A 24045-nucleotide genomic window follows, 5' to 3' on the forward strand; every position below is an offset into this window, starting at 1 on the left:
AGAAGTTAAGGGGTTGGATGTAGCTCGGTTGATGGAGTATTTGGCTAGCACGGATGAGGCCCTGAACCGAATTCCCAACACCCCATAAAAACCAGGCATGGTGGCCTGTGCCTCCAATCCCAGTTCTGCAGGCAGCACAATCAAAAATCAGGGTCATCCTTGGCTACATTGTTTGAGACTATTCTGAGACATGAGACTGTTTCAAAAAAAGAAAGGTGAACTAGGGGTTCTGGGGAGACCTAGGTTCAAGTCCTAGCACCCACAAGTGTCTGGAGTTTCTGGCCTCCACAGGCACCAAGCAAACATATGATATATCACACACATAAAACAATGTATGTAAAGGTTTTTTGTTTTGTTTTGTTTTTAAGCTGGAGCTGTAGTTCTGGGGTAGAATACATGCCTAGCATATATGAAGGCCCTGGAGCTCAAGCTACCACACTAAAATAGAACCTGGTTTATGAAAAGGGAAAGATGGGCAAAAGTTCCCTTGCAGAGGGGAGTGGGTTCCCCAGAACAGCTCAACTAACATTATATAAGCCTGTGGGGGGCAGGGAGCACAAAGGAGACCTTGTCTCTCTCACACACACAGGAACCAGGACACGTGGCAACTTTGGATTATTTTATTCACATAGTTTGGCATGATATACAGGCACTTCTGCTAACGAGATGGCACGGGCCACTGGCTCCTGGCTGAGTCAGATGCCCACCTCCGAGCCCTCTGAAGATTAGTGCTAGTAGTAATGTCACACAGAATGGGGGTGGGGTTGGACTGGGGGATGGGAAGGCAAGAGAGGAATCCACATCTGTCCAGGGCTTCAGAGGGCAGCAGCCTGCGTCCCCTCCACCCTTGTGGAGCCTGGAGCTGCTGTTTCAGAAAACCCCACACTGGGCAGTCGGACCCTGAATCCACCTTCTTCCCTGTCCCTACTCCCACTCCGGGCCTTGGGGCTTAACGACACTCTGGGAAAGCGGAATTTGGGTGACTTCTCCCCAACTGGGGACTTGGAGGTTGCCTCACCTTCTTGCCCCTTAGACACTTTAGAAGGGGAAGCCAAACCTACACGAGGCAATCGGACCCTGACCCGACCACGGCGACCGGAAGCCCCTTCTGCACTACCCTCTTCCTCCTCCTCAGGGCTCGGAGAGCCTTCTCCAGAGACCGACTCACTTTGGCTGAAGCCCACTCTGGGCAGCCTGAGCTTCGGACTTTTAGCCTTTTCTCCAGCTTCTGTTCCTTCCTTAGCCTTCACCAGACCAAACAGGGGCAGCCGAACCTTGAGTTTGTGTCCCGCATCCCCATCACCTTCGACCACTTGGTACTCAGCGTGGGTGCTCACTGGGGAAGTGAGTTCCACGTCAGGCAACGAGAGCTGGAAGGTACGCTGTGCCCCGGGGTCCTGATGCTCAGTACCCTCTCCTCTGCCCCCTGCCCCCAGCGTGGGCAACTTCAGCTTCAATCCGCCCTCATTCTTGGCTGTGACACCAGCCTGGGCTTCATGGCTCAACCCCACATCCAGCTCTAGCTGGGGCACCGTCACTGTGGGCATCTTGAAGATGCCTTCACCCACTAACAGATCACCACCTGCCACCTGGGTTCCAGGCAGCTCCAGTGTCACCTGTGGCACCTGGACCCTAGAGCCTGCTGTGCCCTCTGCAGAAGGGGCTATCATGTCAATGCCTGTCTCCCGGAAGCTGGTCAGTTCCACCTGGGGCAGTGAGATGCCCAGTGTGGGCGCCCTCACCACCCCCGCCTGGCCCTCTGCAACCACCTGCCCAGTGGTGGACACCTTCAGGCCTGCCGCTTTCACTCCATTGGCGACCTCCTCTGCCTCCTGAGCTCCTGGTGTGACCAATTCCACCTCGGGGATCTTAAGCTGCCCGGCTATGGCCCCCAGTTTCTCCCCAGGGCTAACCCGTCCATCCTCAACGTCTACGTCTTTCCCTCGGGACAGCCCAAAAGAAGGTATCTTCAGCTTTGGTACTCTCACCTTCCCATCCCAGCCCCGGCCCTTTCCCTCAAGCTCAGCCTCCCCCGCAACTAGTACTTCGGCTTCAGAGTCCCGGCCTTTCACCCCAAACTTGGGCAGAGCAAACCTGGGCCCCTTGGGCTTGCTGTCAGCCCCTGCGGCCTCCACTTTGCCCGAGGGCAGATGAGCATCCAGGCTGAGCTGTGGGATGGACAGGTCCAGGGCAGGCAGCAGCCCTGCTTCCCCGGTGCCCTTGGCTCCGGCTTCGGTCCCCGCTCGAGCTTTGGGGAGCGAGATAGCAAACTTGGATACCTTCAGCTTGGTGGCTCGCCCAGACCCCTCCACCTCTGCCTTGACCACTTTGGACCCCGAAAGTCCAAATTTAGGCAGAGAGAACTTGGAAGTGGGTTTGACTTTCATTTCTACCATCTCTAGCTGCTCTTTCTCAGCTTCAACGGTGGGCAACTGTGGAGTAACAATCTCCACAGAGGGCACCCGGAAGCCAACCTCTCCAACACCTGCTCCCGCCCTGGGGCCCTCTGGCTTCTCCACTTTGCCTGAGGGGGCTTCTTGGACTTGTCCTCCTAGGCCCAGGGCCCCAGGCAAGTCAAGCTCCACAGAGGGCAGAGAGAGGGAGGGGACCCCAACTCGGGCCACCTCACTGCCCACCTCTGGCTGCAGACAGGGAAGTGTCGTGAGTTTTCCTGGAACCTCAGTCACTGTCTCACTGGGCTTGCCCACCTTCCCAAACTTGGGCATTGTCACCTTGGGCAACTTGAAACTAAACTCAGTCCCTTCTGCCTGCTCCACCCCGGCTGCTGCTCTTCTCTGCACCTCAGGAACTGCGGACAGCTTCATCTCTGGCACCTTGGGCAGACGCACCTCTGGGACCTGTGACACTTGAATCTCAGGCAGTCGAACGTCTGACACTTTAGGCAGCTGCAGTTCTGGGAGGTGGACATCAGGCACGGCCATCTCGGGCACTTTGGGGAGTTTTATTTCCGGAAGCTTCATTTCTGGAAGTTTCATATCAGGCACTTTAATCTCTGGCACTTTGGGCAGCTGGACTTCTGGAAGTCGAACATCGGGTACAGCCATCTCGGGCATCTTAGGGAGCTTCATCTCTGACACTTTGGGCAGCTGGACTTCTGGAAGTCGAACATCGGGTACAGCCATCTCGGGCATCTTAGGGAGCTTCATCTCTGACACTTTGGGCAGCTGGACTTCTGGAAGTCGAACATCGGGTACAGCCATCTCGGGCATCTTAGGGAGCTTCATCTCTGACACTTTGGGCAGCTGGACTTCCGGGAGTCGTACATCAGGCATGGCCATCTCAGGCACCTTTGGGAGTTTCATTTCTGGGAGCTTCATTTCTGGAACTTTCGGGAGCTGTACATCTGGAAGGTGTACATCAGGCACGGCCATCTCAGGCACCTTTGGGAGCTTCATCTCTGGGACTTTCATCTCAGGGACTTTGGGTAGCTGTACCTCCGGAAGGTGAACGTCCAGTACGGCCATCTCTGGGATCTTTGGAAGCTTCATCTCTGACATTTTGGGCAGCTGTACCTCCGGGAGTCGCACATCTGGAATGCCTGCCTCGGGCACTTTTGGGAGTTTGACATCTGGAACCTTAGGGAGCTTCACTTCAGGCCCTTTGGGTGCCTTGACCTCAGGCCCAGCCACACCAATGCCAAAAGAGGGCATCTTGAGGGTGGGTAGCTTCAGCTTGCTCTCAGGGACAGCTTCAGGGCCAGAGGGCCGGGGCTCCAGGAGAGAAAGCCCAAAGGTGGGCATTCGAAGTCTGGGACCCTTTGCTTTGACCTCAGGGCTGCCCTTGACTACCTTGGCTTCAGTAGCTTCCTTCCCTCGAACCCCAAAGCGGGGGAAACTGAGGCGGGGCATCTTCAGGGCCACCTCAGGTACCTCTCCAGGGGCTTCCACCTCTGCACCTGGCAAAGCCAGGTCCACCCCCACAGAAGGTGCTGCCACGTCCAGGGTGGGGACTTTGACCACTGCAGCCCCTTCCTGGGTGTCCAGGCATGGAAGTGTGGGAAGCGAGGGCAAGGTGGGGAGCTCTACTTGTGGAACCTGGATTCCTACAGCTGGGGGTTCCACATCTGGTACAGCTGGGGCTCCTAGCCCAAGGGTTGGCAGGTGAAGGGCAAAGCCGCTGGCTGCCTCTGTTGACGGGGTCCCCTTGGGAGCTGACACCTGAGGGACACCCACCTCAGCACTTGGCAGCCGAGGCCCAACTAGCTCTAGCTGAGGGGCTGTGAACCCAACTCCCGTGGCCACCTCGGCCTCTGCCTTTGCCTTCCTCGGGGGAGGAGCAGCAGCCGCCATTCGGGCTACCTGGGCCTCTTCGGCCACTTCTCGGACACGTAGCCGAGGCAGCTGGAGACGTCGACGGGCAGGGGCAGCCTGGACAGGTCCCTTGGCAGCCTCGGCTTTGAGACCCCGACGCAGTCGGGAGAACTTGGGAAGGGAGAACTCGACGTCAACAGGGGCCAAATCTGTAGGGGTCCCCAGGGCCCCTGGCACCATCTTCTTCTTCTTCACAGGGGACAGACTCTGGATGTTCTGAGGAAAGAGGAGAGAGGCAGGGGAGAGGAGGCTGTGGGACAGTGGGAGACTGGGAGTGGACAGAAAAGGTAAATCCCACCTAGTATTACACCAGGCTGGGGATGTACTGGGGTAGAGTCTCCCCCAAAACACCATCCACCTTCCTGCCTGCCACTTCACCCCCAGGAAGGCAATGACTGTCATTTAGAATCTCACTGTGAATGGACAGGGGTGGCCCCTATTCAGGATCCCCCCCCCCACGTCCTCATTGTAGAGATGAGGAAACACAGACTCAAAGAGGAAAAGAAACTTGGGTCACTCAGTAACCCAACAGCCCTTAGGCTAGAATCTGGTCTTCCAGGAGGAAGCCTGGTTCCCATGGTGGGGGGGGGGGGAATGGGTGACAGACACCTTTTGATTGGTGCATCCTTCTCCCTCTCCCCCCAGGGGGGCGGAGTTTATAAACAGCGAACAAGGGGCAGAGGGTGTATTAGTGTTGGGTTAGTGATAAGACAAAGGGACAAACTGGGCCACGATGGCAGGGAGTAGGGTTTTTACGACGCAGAGACCGGGTCGCTGGGACAGGCCTGGGCCGGGACCGGGCTAAGCACGCGTACCAGCTTGGCCACTTTGGCCCGCGGGCCCTTCATCTCGTAGCCAGACACCGTCCCAGGCCGCAGCGCCAGGTCCCCCGTGGGCACAGTGCGCTTCAGGCAGAAGGAGACCTTGTAGGGCTCAGCGCATTGCAGCAGGCGAAGTGCGTCCTCATACTTGAAGTTCTCAAAGAACACGCGAGCACTCAGCAGCTGATCCCCTGCAAGCAAGGCGGAGGTGGGCGGGGAGTGAGTTCTCCTGGCTCCACCCACACTGGGGCACGCCCACTTCCTAGCAGTCTACCCGGCTGATCTGGGCCTCTGGCTCACGAGAGGAAACCTCAGAGGTAAAGGTTCTAGGAATGAAACTGGTTCCATTGGTTTTAGCTACTCCCCTTTCCAGATTGAACCAATCCTCTCAGGCCACTTATGGTCGCCTCCATCCTCTTATTTCATCCTCATCATTCAGACAGTAACATCCATCCGTCAGAAAGTAACATTCATGAGCGCCAGCAGGGGTTTCGTGTAGTTCAGTTTATTATATAGCAGAGGATGATCTTAAACCCCTGATCATTCTGCCTCCTCCTCAAGTGCTAAGATTACAGGAATGTCATCCACTCCCGGCTATATGGCAGTAACGGAACTAGAGATGTAGCTCTGCCATACAACATGTATGCCTAGCGTGAAGGATATCCTGGGTTCAATCTCCAATACCACACATACATACAAAAGACACACTGACAGACGATTCAGATCTGGAATGTTCTTTGTCTAGACATGCTAGCCTCAAATTAGCAGAGATCCACCTGTCTCTGCTTCCCAGGTGCTAGGGTTAAAGAAGTGTCTTGAAAAATTTAATCATGGAAGAGCACCAATGTGGAAGGCCTGGACAGCTGCTGTAACTAAAAGAATCCTAGAACATTTTGCCTTCTCTATGCAGATCACAAAACTGTAGGGACATTGACATCAGAATCTCAGAGCGGCAGGCCTGATGGCGCAGGCTTGTGCTCCCAACTACTGGAGACTCAAGTAGGAGGACCACAAGTTCAAGGCCGGCCTGGACAAGTTAGCACGATTGTTTAAAAATAAAAAGCAACAGCAGCGCTGGCGTGGTGGCTCACATCTTTGATCCTAGCACTCAGGAGGCAAAGACAAGCAGAGCTCTAAGGCCAAGCTGGTCTACAGGGCTAGTTTCAGGGCAGTAAGGGTTACCCAGAGAAACCCTGCCTCAAAAGAAAAAGGGAAAGAAGAAACAAGGTCCTCTGGAAGAGTAACCGGTGCTCCTAAATGCAGAGCCATCTCTCCAGCCTCAGTGGTAGTGGAGACCAAACCCAGGGCCTTATGCATGCTGGACTATGTCCTACCCCTGAGCCACTCCCTGGGACCTTATGTGTGGCCTCTAGGCAAGCCTGCGACCACTGAGCCACAACCCTAGTCCTCTTTTTTACTGTTTTCCAGGCAGGATGTTACTAAGTTGCCTGAATAGACCTTTACATTTCTATTCTCCTGCCTCAGACTCCTAAATAGTTTGGTTTTGGTTTTTGAAACAAAGTCTCCCTATGTGGTCTGGGTTAGTCTTGAACTGAAGATGCTCCTGCCGATAGGTGGTGGGGGGGGTAACCAGGCACAGCTCCAGATTATGTCTGATACAGTGTAAATGCTAAAAAAATACTTGTTCCTTTGGTTTTTTTTTTTTTTTTAAGATTTATTCCTTCTTACTTTATGTGTATGAGTAGACAGCACAGAGGCCAGAGGAGGCCATGTGACCCCTAGAAAGAGTTGTAAGGAACCATTGTGAACCACTCTGTGAGTGCAGGGTACTGAACCCAGGCTCTCAGCAAATGCTCTTAACTGCAGGGCCACCTCTAGCCTCTCTGCTGTGTTGTTTAGGGGATAATAACAAAAACGTCCAGACATGCTCAGTATGCCCCCCCCCAAATCTTTTCAGTCTCTAATTGGCTACACTCTCAGATACAGAATTCACAAATGTGAAGTGTGGCTGGTCTATCCAGCTGCCCCCCCCCACTCCTCCAGCTGGGCATGCAAGAGACAGCTCTGATGGGTCTGATGATGCATGAATGTCATCCCAGTGACCCTTGGGAGGCTGGGGCAGGAGAATCTTGAATCTAAGGCTAGCCTGGATAACACAGGGAGACTGTCTCAAAAAATAAAACCAGATGGTGCACGCTTTTAATCCTGGCAGAGGCAGGCAGATCTCTGTGAGTTTGAGGCCAGCCTGGTTTACAGAGCGAGTTCCAGGACAGGCTGCAAAGCTACAGAGAAACCCTGTCTCAAAAACAAAAAAAAAAAAAAAAAAAAAAAAAAAAAAAAAAAAGAAACAGCTAAGGCGAAGCATTTTGGATCTTCCATCCTGCAGCACTTGGGAACCTGGCAACTTCTCTTTCTGTTCCTTTCTCTTTTGTTTGGATGATGTTCGGGGCCTGAGCATGTTTTCCCTGGCAATGTTTTCTTGCTCTTTCTCTGAGGCTCCCAGACCCCTTTAGCCACGTGGCCGCTTATTAACCTCCATTGCTTCCCTGGACTCAAACGTAAAAGGACTGGCTTTCTTTCGCTCTTCTGCTCCCTCCTCTCAGCAACTGCTAAAACATACAGCTTGCCCAGCACTGCTGGCGCACTCCTTTAGTCCCAGCACGGGGGAGGCAGAGGCAGGTGCATCTCTGTGAGTTCGAGGCCAGCCTGGTCTACAGAGTGAGTTCCAGGACAGCTAAGGCTACACTGAGAAACCGTGTCTTGAAAAACAAACAAAAACAAACAAACAAACAAACAAAAAAAAAAACCTTTGGTGTTTTTCTCCCAGTATGAAATAAAATTGTCCTTGTGTTTTAGAACAAACAAAAACACCTACACCTCGTCCGTCTTCAAACAGGTATCAGCAGGTACTCCATACTCAGGTAAAAACTCCTGGGGAGTTCTGGGGCTGAAACCTAGGGCCTCATCCATGCTAGCCAAATGCTCTACCCACCGAGCTACAGCCTCACCTCAAAGTGACCCCCCAGGAATATCCTTGAAACCTCCCTCTCCATCACACACCACACCTAGATCCTGGATATCCTGGATCCAAATCCTTTTCACTCCCAACAAGCCCATCCGTGGCCTGAGCACCATCATCTCATTGCAGAGATGTCCTGCTGGTGATCTTGCTCCCAATGCTGCCTCATACAATCAGACCACGGTGAATGAAGCAGCTCGACAAGATGCATCCCAGCTTCTCTTCTGCTTAAACCACAGAATAAAAGTTGCAGTTCTTACGTGCTCTTCAAAATTGCCCTTCCTCTGATCTTCTCACTTGTGTTTCCGAATTATATTATAAGCTCCTTAGATACAGGAACCTAGCTCTGTTTTGATCGCCATTGTAGCCAGAGCAATAGGATGCTTAGTAAATAACTCCCATGGAGCAGAGATGTATTTCATTGTTGGAAAGCTTGCCTAGAATCCACTACTGAGAGGTTGGGAGCACAGTTCAGTCACAAAGCACTAGTCTAGCAAGCCCAAAGATCCTGGGCTCCATCCCAAGTACGACAAAAATAAACACATACATTTTAAAAATAATTAATTAAAAAAGAGAAATTGTTATGAAAGATAATTAAAAAAGAAAAAATTGTTATGTGCAACACGTAAGTCAAACCAGCTCTATCCATATGTCTTAAAACATCTTTCATTTAATTATTTAATTAAGCTCTTCTTTCCACCTCAAGTTAACTCCACCCCATTCTCCTGTCCCAGTAACAAGTTAATTATCGCTTACATAGCACTTGCTGTGTAACACTTAGCTGTGTGCTGTTTTCAAAACCTGACTCATTTGAGCTACATAATAACCTCATGAGGTCAGTGCTAATTATTCCCATTTAGAGATGAAAATATGGAGACACAAAAATATCACGAGCGTTCTGGGAGTCCAACATAGACAATGAACTGGCCTTAAATAATCACAGTGCCGGCTGGGCATGGTCACTCAGGCCTGTCACCCAAGCTACACCAGAGGCTGAGGCAGAAGGATGAGAAGTTCCAGGCCAATGGCGGCTAGCAAGAAGGCTAAGTGGTTAAGAGTGCTCTCCAGCGGTGGTGGCTCACCCGGTTAATCCCAGCACTTGGGAGGCATATCTCTGTGAGTTCAAGGCCAGCCTGTTCTACAAAGCAAGTTCCAGGGCATCCAGGGCTGTTACACAGAAAAACCCAGTCTTAAAAAACAAACCAAACAAAAAAAAAAAAACAAAAACAAAAAAACCCAACAAACAAACACAAAAAAACCGAAACAAAAAAACAGTGTTAAGAGTGTGCTCTCTGCTCCTTGTTTGCCCTGGCACCCACTTGGCGGTTCACAGGGGATCCTTCGCCCTCTTCTGGCCTCGGGAGGTACAGCAGCTACAAGGCACACCAATGTACTTGGAGGCAAAATATCCATATAAATAAAATAATTATTTTTCAAGTTCAAGGCCAGCCAGAGTTACACAGGAAGTTCAAGGCCAGCTGGGCAACTCAGACTCTCAAAAAATTTAAAAAGAGTTTGAAATCTGGCCATGGTGGTACATGCCTGTAATTCTAGCTGTTTGGGAGATAGAATCAAGTCAGCTGCACAGTCAGTTCAAAGTGGACCTGGGCTCCATACGACCCTGACTCAATTTCCCGAGCTCCCCCCCCCCAAACAGTGAATGAGATGTAATTCAGTGCTAGAGCTTGCTTGGCATGCTCGAGGAGCTAGATTCAGGAAAAGAACAAGGAAAGCCTCACCCGGGCCCCTTAACCCCGCCTCCTGGCAAATAGGTTCAGTTGAATATCTGCCAGGACTCCAGGCACACCTAAGCACACCTACTCAGGTCAGCCCAGTGCCCACCACGCCCCCAGGCTCCGCCCCTCCCTCGTCACGCCCTCGCCAGGCCCCCCGCCCACCCGAAGCAAATTCCTAACTCCGCCTCCGCAAAGCACCTCTCCAGGCCACGCCCCCAGTTCCCGCCTCCAGGGCAGCTTCTTAACTCCGCCCCTCCAGAGCCGCTCCGCCTCTCCACACTCGGGCCACGCCCACCTTCCTGCAAGCTGAGGCTCCTGGCTGCAGGTGAATCCTCGCGAAGCTCGCGGACGAAGATTCCTTCTTTGCCGCCACCCGCTACGTTGATGCCGCTGACTCCGGTCTGCGCCTCGGTCTCCACGATAATCTCCACCAACTCGGATCGTCTCAGCTCCTGCAGTGGGAGGCGAGGGGTCGCCATGGTACTCCAGGACAGCAACTCGCCCAAAGCTCGCCATCGTGCTCCTTCTCTAGGACCCGAGGAGCGGTTGAACTGCTCTACCCTCCCACTCGCTCCCACGGAGGATCGGGGTCTGGAGGGGCAAGGGACGGGTTTGGAAGAGGAGGGGGTGGGTGGACAGGGCTAGATCATGGGATGGGGCCTCTTGGAGGGCGGGACTAGGAGTGCCTAAGAGGCATCTTTGAAGCTTATCCTCCCTCCCTCTTCCTTTCTTCCTTCCCTCCTTTCTTCCTTCCCTCCTTCATTTTGAGGCAGGACTCATGTAGCACAGATCTGCCTTGAACACGTTATGTAGACCAGGCTGGCCTTGAACTCACAGAGATGCACCTTCGAGTGCTGGAATTAAAGATGTATACACCATGCCTGACCTTTTGGTTTTTTGAGACAGGGTTTCTTTGTGTGAAGCCTTGGACATCCTGGAACTCTATTTGTAGATCAGGCTGGCCTTGAACTCAGAGATCTACCTGCCTCTGCCTCCCAAGTGCTGGCGTTAAAGATGTATGTCACCACACCTGTCAATGCCCGATCTTTTTGTTTTTAAGTTTTTTCCTTTTTTTTTTTTTTTTTTTTTTTTTTTTTTTAGACTTATTTATTATGTATAGTGTTCTGCCTGCATGTATCCCTGCAGGCCAGAAGAGGGCACCGGATCTCATTACAGATGGTTGCAAACCACCATGCAGTTGCTGGGAATTGAACTCAGGACTTTTGAAAGAGCAGCTGCACTTAATCACTGAGCCATCTCTCCAGCCCCAATGCCTGACCTTTTTAAAGACGTGTGTGTGTGCGCGCGCACGTGTGTGCAAAGTGCATAAGCATATGGGTTCCTATGACAGCTGAAGGAAGGCTTGGAATCCTCTATAGCGGGAGCCGCGATCAATTAGTTGTGAGCAGTCCAGCGTGGATGCTGGAAACTGAGCTCAGGTCCCCTGACCTGTCTCCTTCTTATTTGTTTATTTGTTTATTTCTTTGTTTATGGCAGGGTCTTGTGAGGATCTGGCTGGCCTGAAACGCTACATACACCAGGCTGATCTTTCGGTCGCCATGATCTGCCTGCCTCCATCCCATGTTGACTACAGGTGTGCCCACCAAGATCACCTCTGCCCTTTCCTAAAAGATTAATTTGGCCTGGTCTGAGGTGGAACCCAAGGCAGTCCAACCTCAACCGCCCAAACCCTGGGATTAAAGGCATAAGACAAGAATGCCAACTTGGGTATCCATAATCATATTCTAAAGACAAGGTGAGGCTTTAATAACTGTATAAGTAGCCTAGGGAATTACCCAACCCAGTGGTAGAGGCCATGGCTACATGCACAAAATTCTGGGTTCTGTTCCCAATACAAAACCATATGAAATACTCGATAGCAGTGCAATACAGAACAAGGGCATGCTTCTGGGAAAGGGAGGCAGCCTTCAGCCATGCAGGATGGAAGAATGGGGTCTTGCCCCCTGTGGGTTTAAATATGTGTGAGAATACTGCTGTGAACTTTCTAACTCTGAGCTATGCAGAACTCCCCCAGGAGAGGGAATCCAGGGAAGGGGGGGTGCGTGGGTAATGAATGATGGCCAAAGCAGAAGTGGCATTTGTGGTATTTGCTGGCCCTGGTTCTGAAACACACTAGAGGGTTCACATCTGCTCCCCAGAAGGAGAAGCGAGCGAAGTCTGATTCTGTCTAGGAAGCCACTTTGTTGTGTGCATCTGGGAGAGTGTCATGCACTTTCTGGGCCCTACTGCTCTACTGCAAAGTTGGGTAATAAGGAAGGGCCTCCAGTTATGAAAGAGCCTGGATGGAAGGGGCCAGTGCAAGGCATTGAGACCACCCAGCGTTGGCGCCCATCCCAGAGCATGGAGAGGGAAAAACGGGTCTAGACTACATGCGCTACTGCAGTGGCCTTGAGGAACTAGGGTAGGGCAATATGGAACACAAGAAGACTTGGAATGGGATTCTGGGAACAGCATAGCATGGTCCTTCCACTCCCCTCTGAACACCCTCCCCATGCTTTTTGGGAAGAAGGCAGTGAAGTCTAGAAAGTTAAAGTAACTTGCCGAACACCACACAGCATATTAAACAGCCAAGCCTTGTTCTTAGGTATTGCTCCCAGGGCTCTATAAGCAACGACTCCCTTGCCTGTCACCCTCAGCCTGCATGAGGCTCCTTCGTAAGTAGAGCCGCCCAGCCTGGTGCCTACCTAGGAGAAGGGGTTAAAACGCTAACATTTAATTGAAAAGCAATGACAGCACTGAGGGTTTCCCTTGGCACCAGACTGTGCAGATGGCCAAAAAGTAAATCCTCAAAATCCCCAGAGGTGGGGGCCACTGTCCCATCTCACCAGTGGGGAAGCAGGGGCTCAAAGAGGTTAGAGGTTAGGTCACCTGCCCAGGGCTGCACAGCAGAAGCAGGGTAGGACTGGATTTGCCCCTGTGGACCCCAAGTCCTTGACACTGACCCTATACTTCCCCACCTCTTCTTTGGAGGGGGATATTTTGACTCAGGGTCTTACTCTGTAGTCCAGGTTGGTCTCTAACTCATAGTAGTCCTCCTGCCTCAGCCTCTTGAGTACACATGCCGGGATTACAAGCACACACCCATGCCTGGTTGGTTATACTAGTCTCTTCTGATGAAATATTTCTGTTGAGTTGTTTGTTTTGTTTTGTTTACAAGACAAGGTCTTGAGGCTCTGGCTGTCCTGAAACTCAATATGAATACCACAAGGGTCTTGAACTCACAGAGATCCACCAGCTTCTGCCTCTCAAGTGCTAGGAGGCCTGGGCCACTGTGCCCAGCCATTTTCTCATTTAATTTGAAAAGATTTGGGTGGGAGGGGGCAAAGCAAGAATGAACAAAGAAGATTTTATGTCCATTGGGGTTTTGCCTGCATGTTTGTTTGTGCGCCACACCCCTTGGTGTCAGTGGAGGTCAGAGGAATGTGTCATCTTCCCAGGACAGACAAGAGTTACAAATGTTTGTGAGGCCCTGAGTGGGTGCTGGACATGGAAACATCCTCTGGAAAAGCAGCCAGTACTCTTAACCACTGAGCCATCTCTCCAGCCTCCTGGGTTCCTCTTAAAAGTGTTTTGTTGTTTGTTTGTTTTGGGTTTGGGGGGTTGTTTTGTTTTTTGAGATAGGGTTTTCCTGTATTGCTTTTGGATCGTGTGTCCTGGAACTCTGTAGACCAAGTTGGCCTCAAACTCACAGAGATCCACCTGCCTCTGCCTCCTTCATGCTAGGATTAAAAGTGTGGACCACCATTGGCTGGCCCTTTTAAAAGTTTTATTTACATTCGTGTGTGTGTGTGTGTGTGTGTGTGTGTGTGTGTGTGTGCGCGCGCGCGTGTGTGTGTGATTCAAAGGAATCAATTTTAGGAACTGTGTCTTTCCTTCTATCATGTAGCTCCCAGAGATTGAACTTGGGTTGTCAGGCTTGGCAGCAGGCACCTGTACCCACTGAGCCATCTAGCTGGCCCCTCTGCTGGATATCATCATCATCATCTGTGCCGAGGACTGACCCCAGGGCCTCATGAGAATTGGGGTACTCTACTGCCAAGTGACACTTTTTTACCTTTTTGAGACAGTCTTCCAAAGTTGCCCAGGCTGACCTTGAACTTGAGATCCTCCTGATTTCATCCTTCCAAATGCCAGAATGACAGACCTGTGCCTCCAAGCCTGGAACTCACCATCAGCTACTCAGCTGCTGTGAGGGTTTTTGTTTGTTTGCTTGGTTGGTTTTCGTGTTTGTTTTTGAGGCAGGATCTCAGCTCTGCAGCCCAGGCTGACCTTGAATTTAGAAGCTAAGCTAACAGGCATAAAAGCCACCACACCTATCTGGATGCCCTACACTATGCGGAGCGTTTCCCATGTGTTAATTTCCTCCTTCACATTTACTGTTTCCAGCTTACAGGTGGGGATACTGAAGCCCAGAGAAGCCAGAACGTGTCCCCTTGCCATCCCGGCCAGTGAATACCCACCTCAGCACTACGACTTCTGGACTCCATAGCTCTGCGGAGAGTCGCCTGGCCCTCGGGCTCCTGTTTCCTTTCCTCCTTCTGCTGTAGGACCAGCTTCAGCTCCTCATGGAGCAGCTGCCGCTGAGCCTGGGGGTACAAGATAGAGGCTTGAGGTACGGAGGGATCGTGGGGAGAGGTGGGGTCAGAGCTAGGGTGACATCGGGCAGCCCCTCACCGCTTCCTGGGCGCTGGTCTTTTCTCCTAACAGAAGCCCGGCTCCAGGAGACGCACAGCTGTGAGCAGGGATTTCAGGCTTCCTTGGAGGTCTTGCTGCCTGCCAAGGAGAGACAAGGGACCATGGGACACCAGACAGGCCCGGGGAAGACCGAGAAGGGTGTGTGGTACCAGCCAGCACTCACCTGAGGGTCACCTCCAGCTCCCTGGGCTTCCTGGGTCCGGGGCTCTAGGAAGACAACATACACTGCCGTATTACTCCCTATGCCCCGGTGGCTTCCTGGGAGCCTGACCCGGTGCCCATTCTGGCAATTCTCTGTCCACAGATGCCATATAGTTAGTTCCAGGCCAGCCTGAGAGACATAGTGAGATGCTGTCCCAAAGAATGCAGAGCCGGGCCTGGTAACACATACTTGTAATCCCACCGTGTCTGATTTATTCCCTGCTATGGAGTCAATTCTAGAGCTCTGTGCATCCAAGGCAACCATTCTACCAGTAGGGCTACATTCCCAGCCCTCGCTTTCAGGTTTTTGTTTGTCTTTTCTGTCTTTTGAGACCGGGTTTCTCTGTGTAGCCCTGGCTGTCCTGGAACTCACTCTGTAGACCTCAAACTCAGATATCTGCGGGGGGGGGGGGGGGGGGGGGGGGGCTCTGTAGTGAGATATTCACCCTGGCCACGCCCATTGGGGTGGGGACAGGTGCGGGTGTGACCTGAGTGAGCTAGGTCTGGGGTGGGAGACCCCGGAGCTCTCTCAGGCTGGTGAGAAAGCTGCTCCTAACAAGCCTCTGCCTCCCGGGGATTAAAGGTGAGTGCCACCACTGCCCAGCTTGCTTTGAGTTTTGAGACCGGGTCTCAGTACTTGTTAGCCACAAATTCTCTTTGTAGCTGAGGATGACCTTGAACTCCCTATCCTCCCATTTTAAGCCTCCAAATACTGAGCATATGACACTGGCTTCAGTTTATGAAAACATTTCCTCTTAGAGAGGCCAAGGGAACTTGTACCGGTGTGGAGCCCACAACCCAAGAAGAAGGCACTGAGCGGGCAGCCTGCAGCCAGGCCCTTCTGGGGGTATGGAGGAGGGGACTGTCCCTGAGTTTGACCCCCACCTGGCATGCCAGCCCGCCAACCCCTGCCACACAGGCAAAGGTCAGGCACATGCGGCACATTCCCTCACACAATGGCCTATCTGCTGTGCCAGGCGCATTCTGCCCCTGCCCACCCACCCACCCACCCACCCATCACAGCACAATGGCCCTTCATAGCTCACCACTGGCTTGGAGGAGCTCAGCTGGTAGAGCACTTGTCTAGCATGCACAAAAGGCCCTGGCCAGGCACAGCTTCCCAGCACCACACAAACCCTGCTTGGTTGGGACACAACTATAATCCCAGCACTTAGCAGGTAGAGGCAGGAGGATGAGACCCTCAAGGTCATCCATAGCTTCATAGGCCAGCTACATGAAACTGGGTATCAAAAACAACAAACAGCCCACAGTTGGCTGAACTAGACAAAACACACACACACACACACACACACACACGCACGCACGCACGCACGCACGCACGCTGTAACCACCCCACTGGCTGCCCTCCACAATGTCTGAGGGCTCCTGTCAGCAACACCCAGGGGTCTTAGATTCTGTGTCCAAGCCTCCTTGGTGAGCCTGCAGCTCCCGCATACAAACTGACTTCCCTGTGAGCCAGGCCCCATGAGGGCAGCCACAGACCTGGAATTCACCCTGGAAGTGCTAGTTGCAGATGGCAGAGATCAAGGCTGGAAGAGGAGAAATTAACCTGTTTAGGGTCACATAGCCAGGACGAGGTGGAGCAAAGGCCTGTGCCTTTGACCTCTACTCTATTCCTACCTTAAAGCTCAAATTGCAGAACCACTGGGGCAGGAAGAGTCAAATAGAACGAACTCCAGAGGGTCCATGTCAGTGCCAGGCCTGGCCTATGCAGCCTCATGGGACCCTATTTTATTGGCAAGTAAAGTTGGAGACAGAATGTCAGAAACTGGGTGTGGTGGAATACTCTTGTAATCAAATAGGGTTATGAGTTAGAAGGCAGCCTGGGCTACACGAGACTGTGCCTCAAAAATACTGAAATGTCAGGAATGGGAGGCAGGACGATTTATAGTTTATGACCAGTCTGGGACACATAATGAGTTCTGGGTCAGCCTGGGCTACAGCATGTGACCCTGTCTCAAAAACAAAACAAACAACAAAAACAAAAAATCCAAATCCAAATGAGAGTCAATAAGGTCTGCAGAGAAACCTGAGCCCGACATAGTAGCAGATACCAAGGAGCTTGTTGGAGGCCACATTCCCCTTGCTCTGGGCCTGGACAGTGAGGCTACACCTAGAACCTGACACAGGGCGCCTAGGCAGAGCAGAGGAAGACAGTGTCCTCCCTGTTCATCTGTGCCCGGAACAGCTGCCCAGCCCAGGTTATATTTAGGCCACTGAGCCCTTCCTGAGCCACATGCCCAGCTCCTGGGCAGGGGTGAGGGCAGCTTCCGAAGGAAATGCACCCTCCACGGGCACCCTTTGTTCTCAGAACTACCCATCCCACTAGGTAAGGAAGTTGGGGACAGGCTTCCTGGGAGTCCCTGGTTTGTGTCACAGGAAGAGGGAATGGAATCCTCCTGGTGAATTGTGGCCAGGCAGAACTTTCTGAATGTCAATAGCTCATTTCTTGAGGCACCACCCTAGTATATGCCTGAAAATCTTCCAAACTTTCCAAGGACCCTGTTTCTTGAGCATTCTCTGTGTTAAGGTATAGAAATACAATGTCAGAGATAGGCCTTGGTGGTGCACACCTTTAATCTCAATATTTGGGAGGCAAAAGCAGACAGATCTCTGAGTTCAAGGCCAGCCTGGGTCTACAAAGTTGAATATATGTATGTATGTATGTATAGTCTTTTTAAGTGCTGGATATTGAACTCAGGGCTTCATGGTTACTGGGCAAGCATTCTAATACTGAGCTACCTCTGAGCCTTCTACTCTTCTTTCTTTCCTTTCTTCTTCTTCTTTTAATTATGGGGAAGGACAGGATCTCATGTACCTCAGGCTAGTCTCTGCTCCCTATGTAATCAAGGATGGCCTTGAACTTTTTGATCATCCTCCATGATGCTGGGATTACAGGCTCAATCACACCGGGCTTTATGGGATGCTAGAGGTCAATCCCTTGGCCCCTTGCATGCTAGGCTAAGCACTCCACAAACTGATCTACATTCTCCAACATAGCCCAGCCTTCTTTTTCCCTTTCATTTTGAGGCAGGGTCACACTAAATGGCCCAGGCTGGCCTTGAAATGGGTATGACAGACCCACAGCACCATTTTAGATGCCATTCAAGCCCTTAGGGTGGTTAGGAGGCAGGTGCCATCATATAGACTGACCCTTCCGCCCCTCTCGGCTCCCTCCCGCCAGGAGCTCTGTCTACCCCATGTGTGCATCTGTCCACTCAGAGCCTTGACTTCCCTAAGCCACATGTGATCTGCTGTCCTCAGCAATGGAAGTTAGGCCCGGCCCAGCTCTTCCCGGCCCCTGGGTTCTAAGGCCATATAATGAGCCTGGGAGGAGGCGCCTAGGCAGTGTAGTCTGTGGCCCCGTAGGCTGTCCCAGCACCAGTACATGGAATCATCCTTCTCTTCTGGGGCCTCAGTTTCTTAACCTGTAAGACGCACGGACCCAATAAAATTAGCTTCATGGGCGTGATGCCAGCCTGCAACCCCAGCTCTTGAAACTAAGGTCCCATGATTGTGAGTTGGAGGCAAGTCTGGGCTACTGGCTGAGTTCAAAGCCAGCCAGTCTGTCTTCAGCACACATACACATACACACACACCTCACACACCACCCACATACACATATACCACACACACCACATATACACCCCCACACACACCACACATACCACACCCACCCACACACACGCTACACACCACCCACATACACCACACACACACCACATATACACCCACATACACACACACACAGTGGGTTCAAAAATTTGAAGCAACAGATACTTTGAACACTCCTAGTGCTCAGTAAAAATAAACTAGTTTCTGGCCATAACAGAGTACAGAAGAATGTGCCTATACACTTCTCTCAGAGTCGGTCATGTTTGTATGTTTGACACTGTGTCTCCTAGAAGTCCAGACTGACGTCACACTCCCTACATAGCTGGGGATGACCTTGAACTCTGGTCCTCCTGTCTCCACCTCTAAGTGCCGGGATTACAGGCTTGAACCACCACACCCGCCTTCCATACCCAGCCTTTGCACCACAGCAGCCCCCAGGCTCCTCCCAACCAACCTTCAGCTTGAGTCCGGCCTCCTACCAACCGATAGTGCTACCTCTCCAGCTCCCACTTTCAAAGACCAAGAACCTTTTCCCTGCAGCCAGGCACGGGGGGCCTCCATCTGCCCAGTCAGGAGGAGTTGTGCACTCCCAGGACCCATGAGACTAAGAGGAGAGGGCTGTCAGGAGTCCAAGGCCAGCCTGTGCTATATAAAAAGACCCTGAGACCCTGTCCCCAAAAGCAAGGCAGGAAGGGCTACAGAGGTAGGGGACTAGCTGGCAGAGCCTTGCTTAGCATGCACGTGGCCTTGTATTCCATCTCTGGCAACACCTAAACTCAGCATGGTGGTGCATGCCTGTGGTCCCAGCACTTGGGAGCTCAGAGTTTCCACCTTACTCTCCGCACATCAACGGGAGGCCAGCCCCTCAAAGACCACCACCCCAAGAAGACGGGATTTGAACTCAGAGCCCATGACTTTGATTGCTCTGTCCCCCTCTCTTCCCAGCCCCCCCCCACCCCCGAACCCTAGGTTGTGTTCCTGGGGCTACTCAGCCTGGCCAGGGGACTGTTATTTCTTTCTTACCGGTGAGCCTTCAGACACCTGCGAGCTCCTGGTCCTTCTGTTCAGTCCCAGCCTTGGGCTGGGAGGGAAAAGGCATGGGAAGGGGGGGAGGAAGGGAGGGGCCTTGGCTGCATTGCCGTGATGTCACCAAAGGGTGGGTTGTGGGGAAACAAACATCCCCTTCTCTGAGCTGCATCCATCTATCTGCAAGGGGGTGGGGATATGGAAACTCCAATCTCTGCCTCGCCAGAGCACAGACTTCCACCCCAGTCCTGGCTCAAGAATTTGCATACCACCCCCACTAGGAGACCCAGCACACTGCCCCAACCATCTCTGGCTCCTGGACCCAGGCCTAGCCCATACAGTTCCTGGAACTCTAGAGACAACGTTCTATACCCTCTCCCTGATAATGTGAGTTCAAATCCCAGCAATCCCAGGGCATCACTGGGCCTCAGTGTCTTTGCCTTTGAAACAGTGGTAGTAAGGCTATTTACATCTCGCAGTTGTCATAGAGTCAAATGGGTTTTAAAACCTAAGCTGGGTGCCAGTGAGATTGCTCAGCGGATGGAGGCCCTGGCCATTAAGTCCTGAATTCAGTCCCTGGGCTAACGTGATGGAAACTAAGCACCGAGTCATGCAAATTGTCCTCTGACTTACACACATACACACACACACACACACACACACACACACACACCCTGTAACACATATGCACACAAAAGTAGATTTAGTTGAAAAAAAACAAAACAAAACAAAACTAAGGCAAGGACTAAAGAGAGGGCTCAGCACTTAAGATCATTTGCTGTTTTTCCAGAAGACCCAACTGTGGTTCCCATCCCCACCTTGGGTGGCTTAAAACCACTGGTTGCTCCCATTCCAGTATATCTGATACCTCTGGCCTCATCAGCCATCTGGCTGCACTTAAATATCCACATGCAGATACTCTCACACATAATTAAAACTAATAACAAAAACTTCAAAAACTAAGCCGGAGCACACCTTTAGTCTCAGCATTCAGGAGGCAGAGGCAGGCAGATCTCTGTGAGTTCGAGGTTAGCCTGGTCTACAGAGTGAGCCAGAGAGAGCTACATGAGACTCTGTCTCTAAAACATTCACAAAAGTAAATAAATAAATGGCAAGAAGGATAAATTATTTTTGTTATTGTTTTTGGGTGGTGGTTTCTTTGTGTAGCCCTTGGCAACAAACGGAGTTTGACCCCAGGCTCATGAGAGAATGTCTCAAAAAACACAAACAACAACGAAATGACTAGATAGGCCTCTCCGGGAAGGGGGGGGGGGGCGGTGAGCCTTTTATCGTAGACCGGGAACAGTAAAACTCCAGTTTACTGTTTAGTGAAATCACTGCTTAGAGTGACACTTGCTATATGCCAGGATGTATCCAGGGCCACAGTGCTTTGCCTCTGCCTCAGGGTGGGCTCAATATGTGATGGAGCTCACATCCAGCCTCTGCCTTCTGCCTTGCCAACTCACAGACTTGAGGAAGGACAGTAACATTCATAAGATCACGCACAGCAACAGTTGTAAGGCACACTTAAAGCCAGTCCCATAGGCTCTCAAACCAAAACCTGCTCCACTGACCCCTGGCCCAGCCCCCAGCCTGCCCTGACTCACCAGACCCCGGGGCACGGCAGAGGAAACACAGGTAACCCCACATGCCTCTGTCACCCACAAGGCCGCTGCCTCAGATGCTCTCAGCTCTCTGAGCTGGGGCCAGGCTGAGGCTGGGGGATTACCCCCAGAGCTATAGTCAGCAGCTTCTGTTCCATTGTCCACCCATGTCGCAGGGCTGCACCCTGGCCCCTCACACTGGCTTGGGTGGCCTCTCTGTGGACCCTCCTGTCTCCCCATATGGAGGTCCTATGCTGAGGGTATGGGGTCAGGGACAGGGTGGCAGGATCCTAGCATGCTGGGGCCACCCCCTTTCTCTGTGAAATGCCCCCAGCCCACTCTGAGCCACTGGGGAGGCTGGAATGTGCTGAGCTTTGGGAAATGCCTTCCAGCTCTGGCAGGGACCAAGTGACAGGGTGTGGCCAGAATCTAGCCAGCACCACTCTGGAAAGGAGAGGGGTTGCAGCTGATGAGCATAAGACCCTCACCCAACCATACCCTCTCTTTCTTGTAGTCATGGAAACCCCCCAGACTTCCATATGTTCATTTGTTCATACCGGAAGCCCTGGCTGTGGCAGATGAGGCAGCAGATACCCACAATCCCAGCACTTAGGAGGTGAAGACAGGAAGATGCAGAGTTCAAGATCACCCTGAGTTATAGTCTGAGTTTAAGGCCAGTCTGGGCTACGTGAAACCCTGTCTCAAAAATCAAAACAGCAAACAAAAATGAAGGAAGTTTGGACATGCTGTCCTCTCCATTTCTCTCAGAAAACAGAGCTCCCCTCAGGGCACGGGGCTGCCTGGGACTCCTTATTTAGAGCAGGCTGGCCTCAGACTCAGAGACTTACCTGCCTTTGCATCTAGTGATTGGATCAAAGGCGTGTGCCACTGTGCCCAGCATCACTACTTCCCTCAAGGTTTTTTGGTTTTTTATTTTGTTTTTCCCCCTTTGGTTTTTTTGACACAGGCTCTCTCTGTGGCTTTGGAGGATGTCCTGGAACTCACTCTTGTAGACCAGACTGGCCGTGAACTCACAGAGATCCGCCTGCTCTGCCTCCTGAGTGAGTGCTGGGGGTAAAGGTGAGCGCCCGCCCCGCCGCCGCCGCCACCACCTGGCTTCCCTCAAATTTTACAAAATGTGTATTTGCAATTGTTGCATTTAATTGGTGAATTGGTGGCGGTAGCGGCGTTGGTAGTGTCTGTCCATCTTTCCTGGCTTGCTGTGACTTATAGATGATGTGCCTGTCTGTCTGGGTCTTGGTTCTTCACGTCTGCGCCTGTTTCCTCTTTTCTCATCTTCCCATCTCTGTCTCTATGTCTTCCTCGCTCTTTGTCTTGTTTTCCCTAACCCAAGAGGTGTGGTCATGGGAAGCTGAGTTTATGGGGGTGGCACCAGCCCAGGTCACCTCCGTAAACACAGGACATCCTGTGGGATGGAAGGGGATGTAGAGAGGTAGAACTGGGCCTCCTGGGACCACCCTCTCCTGACCCAGCCTGAGCCACGCAGGATCCTGGTGACCAGCTCAATTCAGGGACACTAATGTCTCCCTGGTCCCACACATCAGGCCCTTTCCTCCCCGCGGGCACTCTCTGGACTCCAGTCCCAGGGACCCAATCCTTTCCCTTGATATTCACAGCCTCTCCCACACATGGTGTCCTCCCATGGGCTCAGCTCTAACCCCAGGACTACTTCTGGTACTTTCTCCTACTATCCCCTAGTAGCTCCATCCTACAGCTGGCACTGTGGTGTCCCTGCTACCCCTCTGTCACCTTCCCCTCCCTATGGCTGCTCCACTCCTCCCTAGGGACCCTACCATGGGCTCCCGCGTTCCAGTGTGACCTCACACCCCATGTCCGCGTGCAGCTGGCAACATCCAACACAGAAATTTTTGGCTTCCTGGTATTTTCACAGTGAGGTTCCTTCTTGTGCCTGTGTGCCCTGGACCCTTCCTTCCTCCTGTCCGAGTCTCATCACTGAATTTACAGCTTTCCTTCCTCATTCTAGACAAACTCAGTTGCTTAGAGACCCATGAAAACATAAGGTTCATCATTTCTCAGCCCAAATAAATAATCCCTTCCTCTTGCCAGGAGGTGGTGACGCACGCCTTTAGTCCCAGCACTCGGGAGGCAGAGGTAGGCAGATCTCTGTGAGTTCAAGGCCAGCCTGGTCTACAGAGAAAGTTACTATTCCAATTTTCAGAGAACTGGGTGGCTCAAAAAAAGTAGGTCACTCAGTCCCAGGGGGGCAAAGTTGGGGTTTAAACCTAGATGGGAGCCAGGTCTTTGTGGTGCAGGCCTGTAATTCCCAAGAGTTAAGAGGCTGAGGCAGCAGGATCAAGAGGTTGAGGGAAGGCTGCACTACAAACTAAAAATGTAAATGGCGGCACACACCTTTAATCTCGGGACTCAGGGACCAGAGACTGGCAGATGCCTGAGCTTGAAGTCATCCTGGTCTGTTACATAGTGAGTTCCAGAACTGCCAGGGGATGGGGGGCGGTGGGCATGAGAGGCTGGGAGTATGGTTCAGTGGTAAAGTGCTTATGTATCGTGCACAGAGCCCTAGGTTGGTTCCCAACACCACAACAAACAAATAAATGGACAAGCAGACCCAAGGGCTCCAGCTTTTGAGCACCTCTTTCCTTTCCCATGCTGTGCTTGAAGCACATCACCTCAGCCGTATCTGGGAGCATCCTTATGCTTTCCCTAGAGGCTGGTGCTTCTTGTCCCCAGTGCCTCTTACAGCTGTGCCGATTGCAAGCCCAGCATCTGTTCCATTTGTAAGGGGCATGTCCCAGGCACCATGCGTTCATCTGCGCAGATGAAGGCCAAGTGTCTGCCTGAAGGAAAGGCCTGCGTTCTGTCCGAAAGGCTCATCCTCAGCACCGTCATGCTGGAGCCTTGATGATGAGTTTGTGTCCGAGGTCCTGTCCCTGTCTCCTCACAGGGGACTTCAGGAGGGCTCTATAGAGGTTCTGCTCCAGAAGGACACGCCTC

The 24045-nt window shown here is 52.1% G+C and overlaps 1 protein-coding gene across 4 annotated transcripts; it reads right to left on the minus strand.

The window, feature by feature from the left end:
• Nucleotides 1-614: 614 nt before the first annotated feature.
• Prx (periaxin) lies at nt 615-14795 on the minus strand. Of its 4 annotated transcripts, XM_051207333.1 has the most exons (6): nt 14748-14795; nt 14564-14662; nt 14350-14475; nt 10164-10320; nt 5147-5343; nt 615-4547 (listed from the first exon to the last, which is right to left on the minus strand). In XM_051207333.1, exons 3-6 carry the CDS (start codon nt 14374-14376, stop codon nt 816-818), a joined length of 4113 nt encoding a protein of 1370 aa, XP_051063290.1. In that variant the 5' UTR covers nt 14377-14475; nt 14564-14662; nt 14748-14795; the 3' UTR covers nt 615-815. The 4 variants fall into 4 exon arrangements, with proteins under 4 accessions (XP_051063290.1, XP_051063289.1, XP_051063288.1 ...); XM_051207332.1 differs by lacking the exons at nt 14564-14662; nt 14748-14795 and having other exon boundaries at nt 615-3074; nt 3402-4547; nt 14350-14470; XM_051207331.1 differs by lacking the exons at nt 14564-14662; nt 14748-14795 and having other exon boundaries at nt 615-3152; nt 3402-4547; nt 14350-14470.
• Between the last annotated feature and the right edge of the window lie 9250 nt (nt 14796-24045).

Source organism: Phodopus roborovskii, unplaced genomic scaffold (genome assembly GCF_943737965.1).
Source record: "Phodopus roborovskii unplaced genomic scaffold, PHOROB, whole genome shotgun sequence".
Taxonomy (NCBI): domain Eukaryota; kingdom Metazoa; phylum Chordata; class Mammalia; order Rodentia; family Cricetidae; genus Phodopus; species Phodopus roborovskii.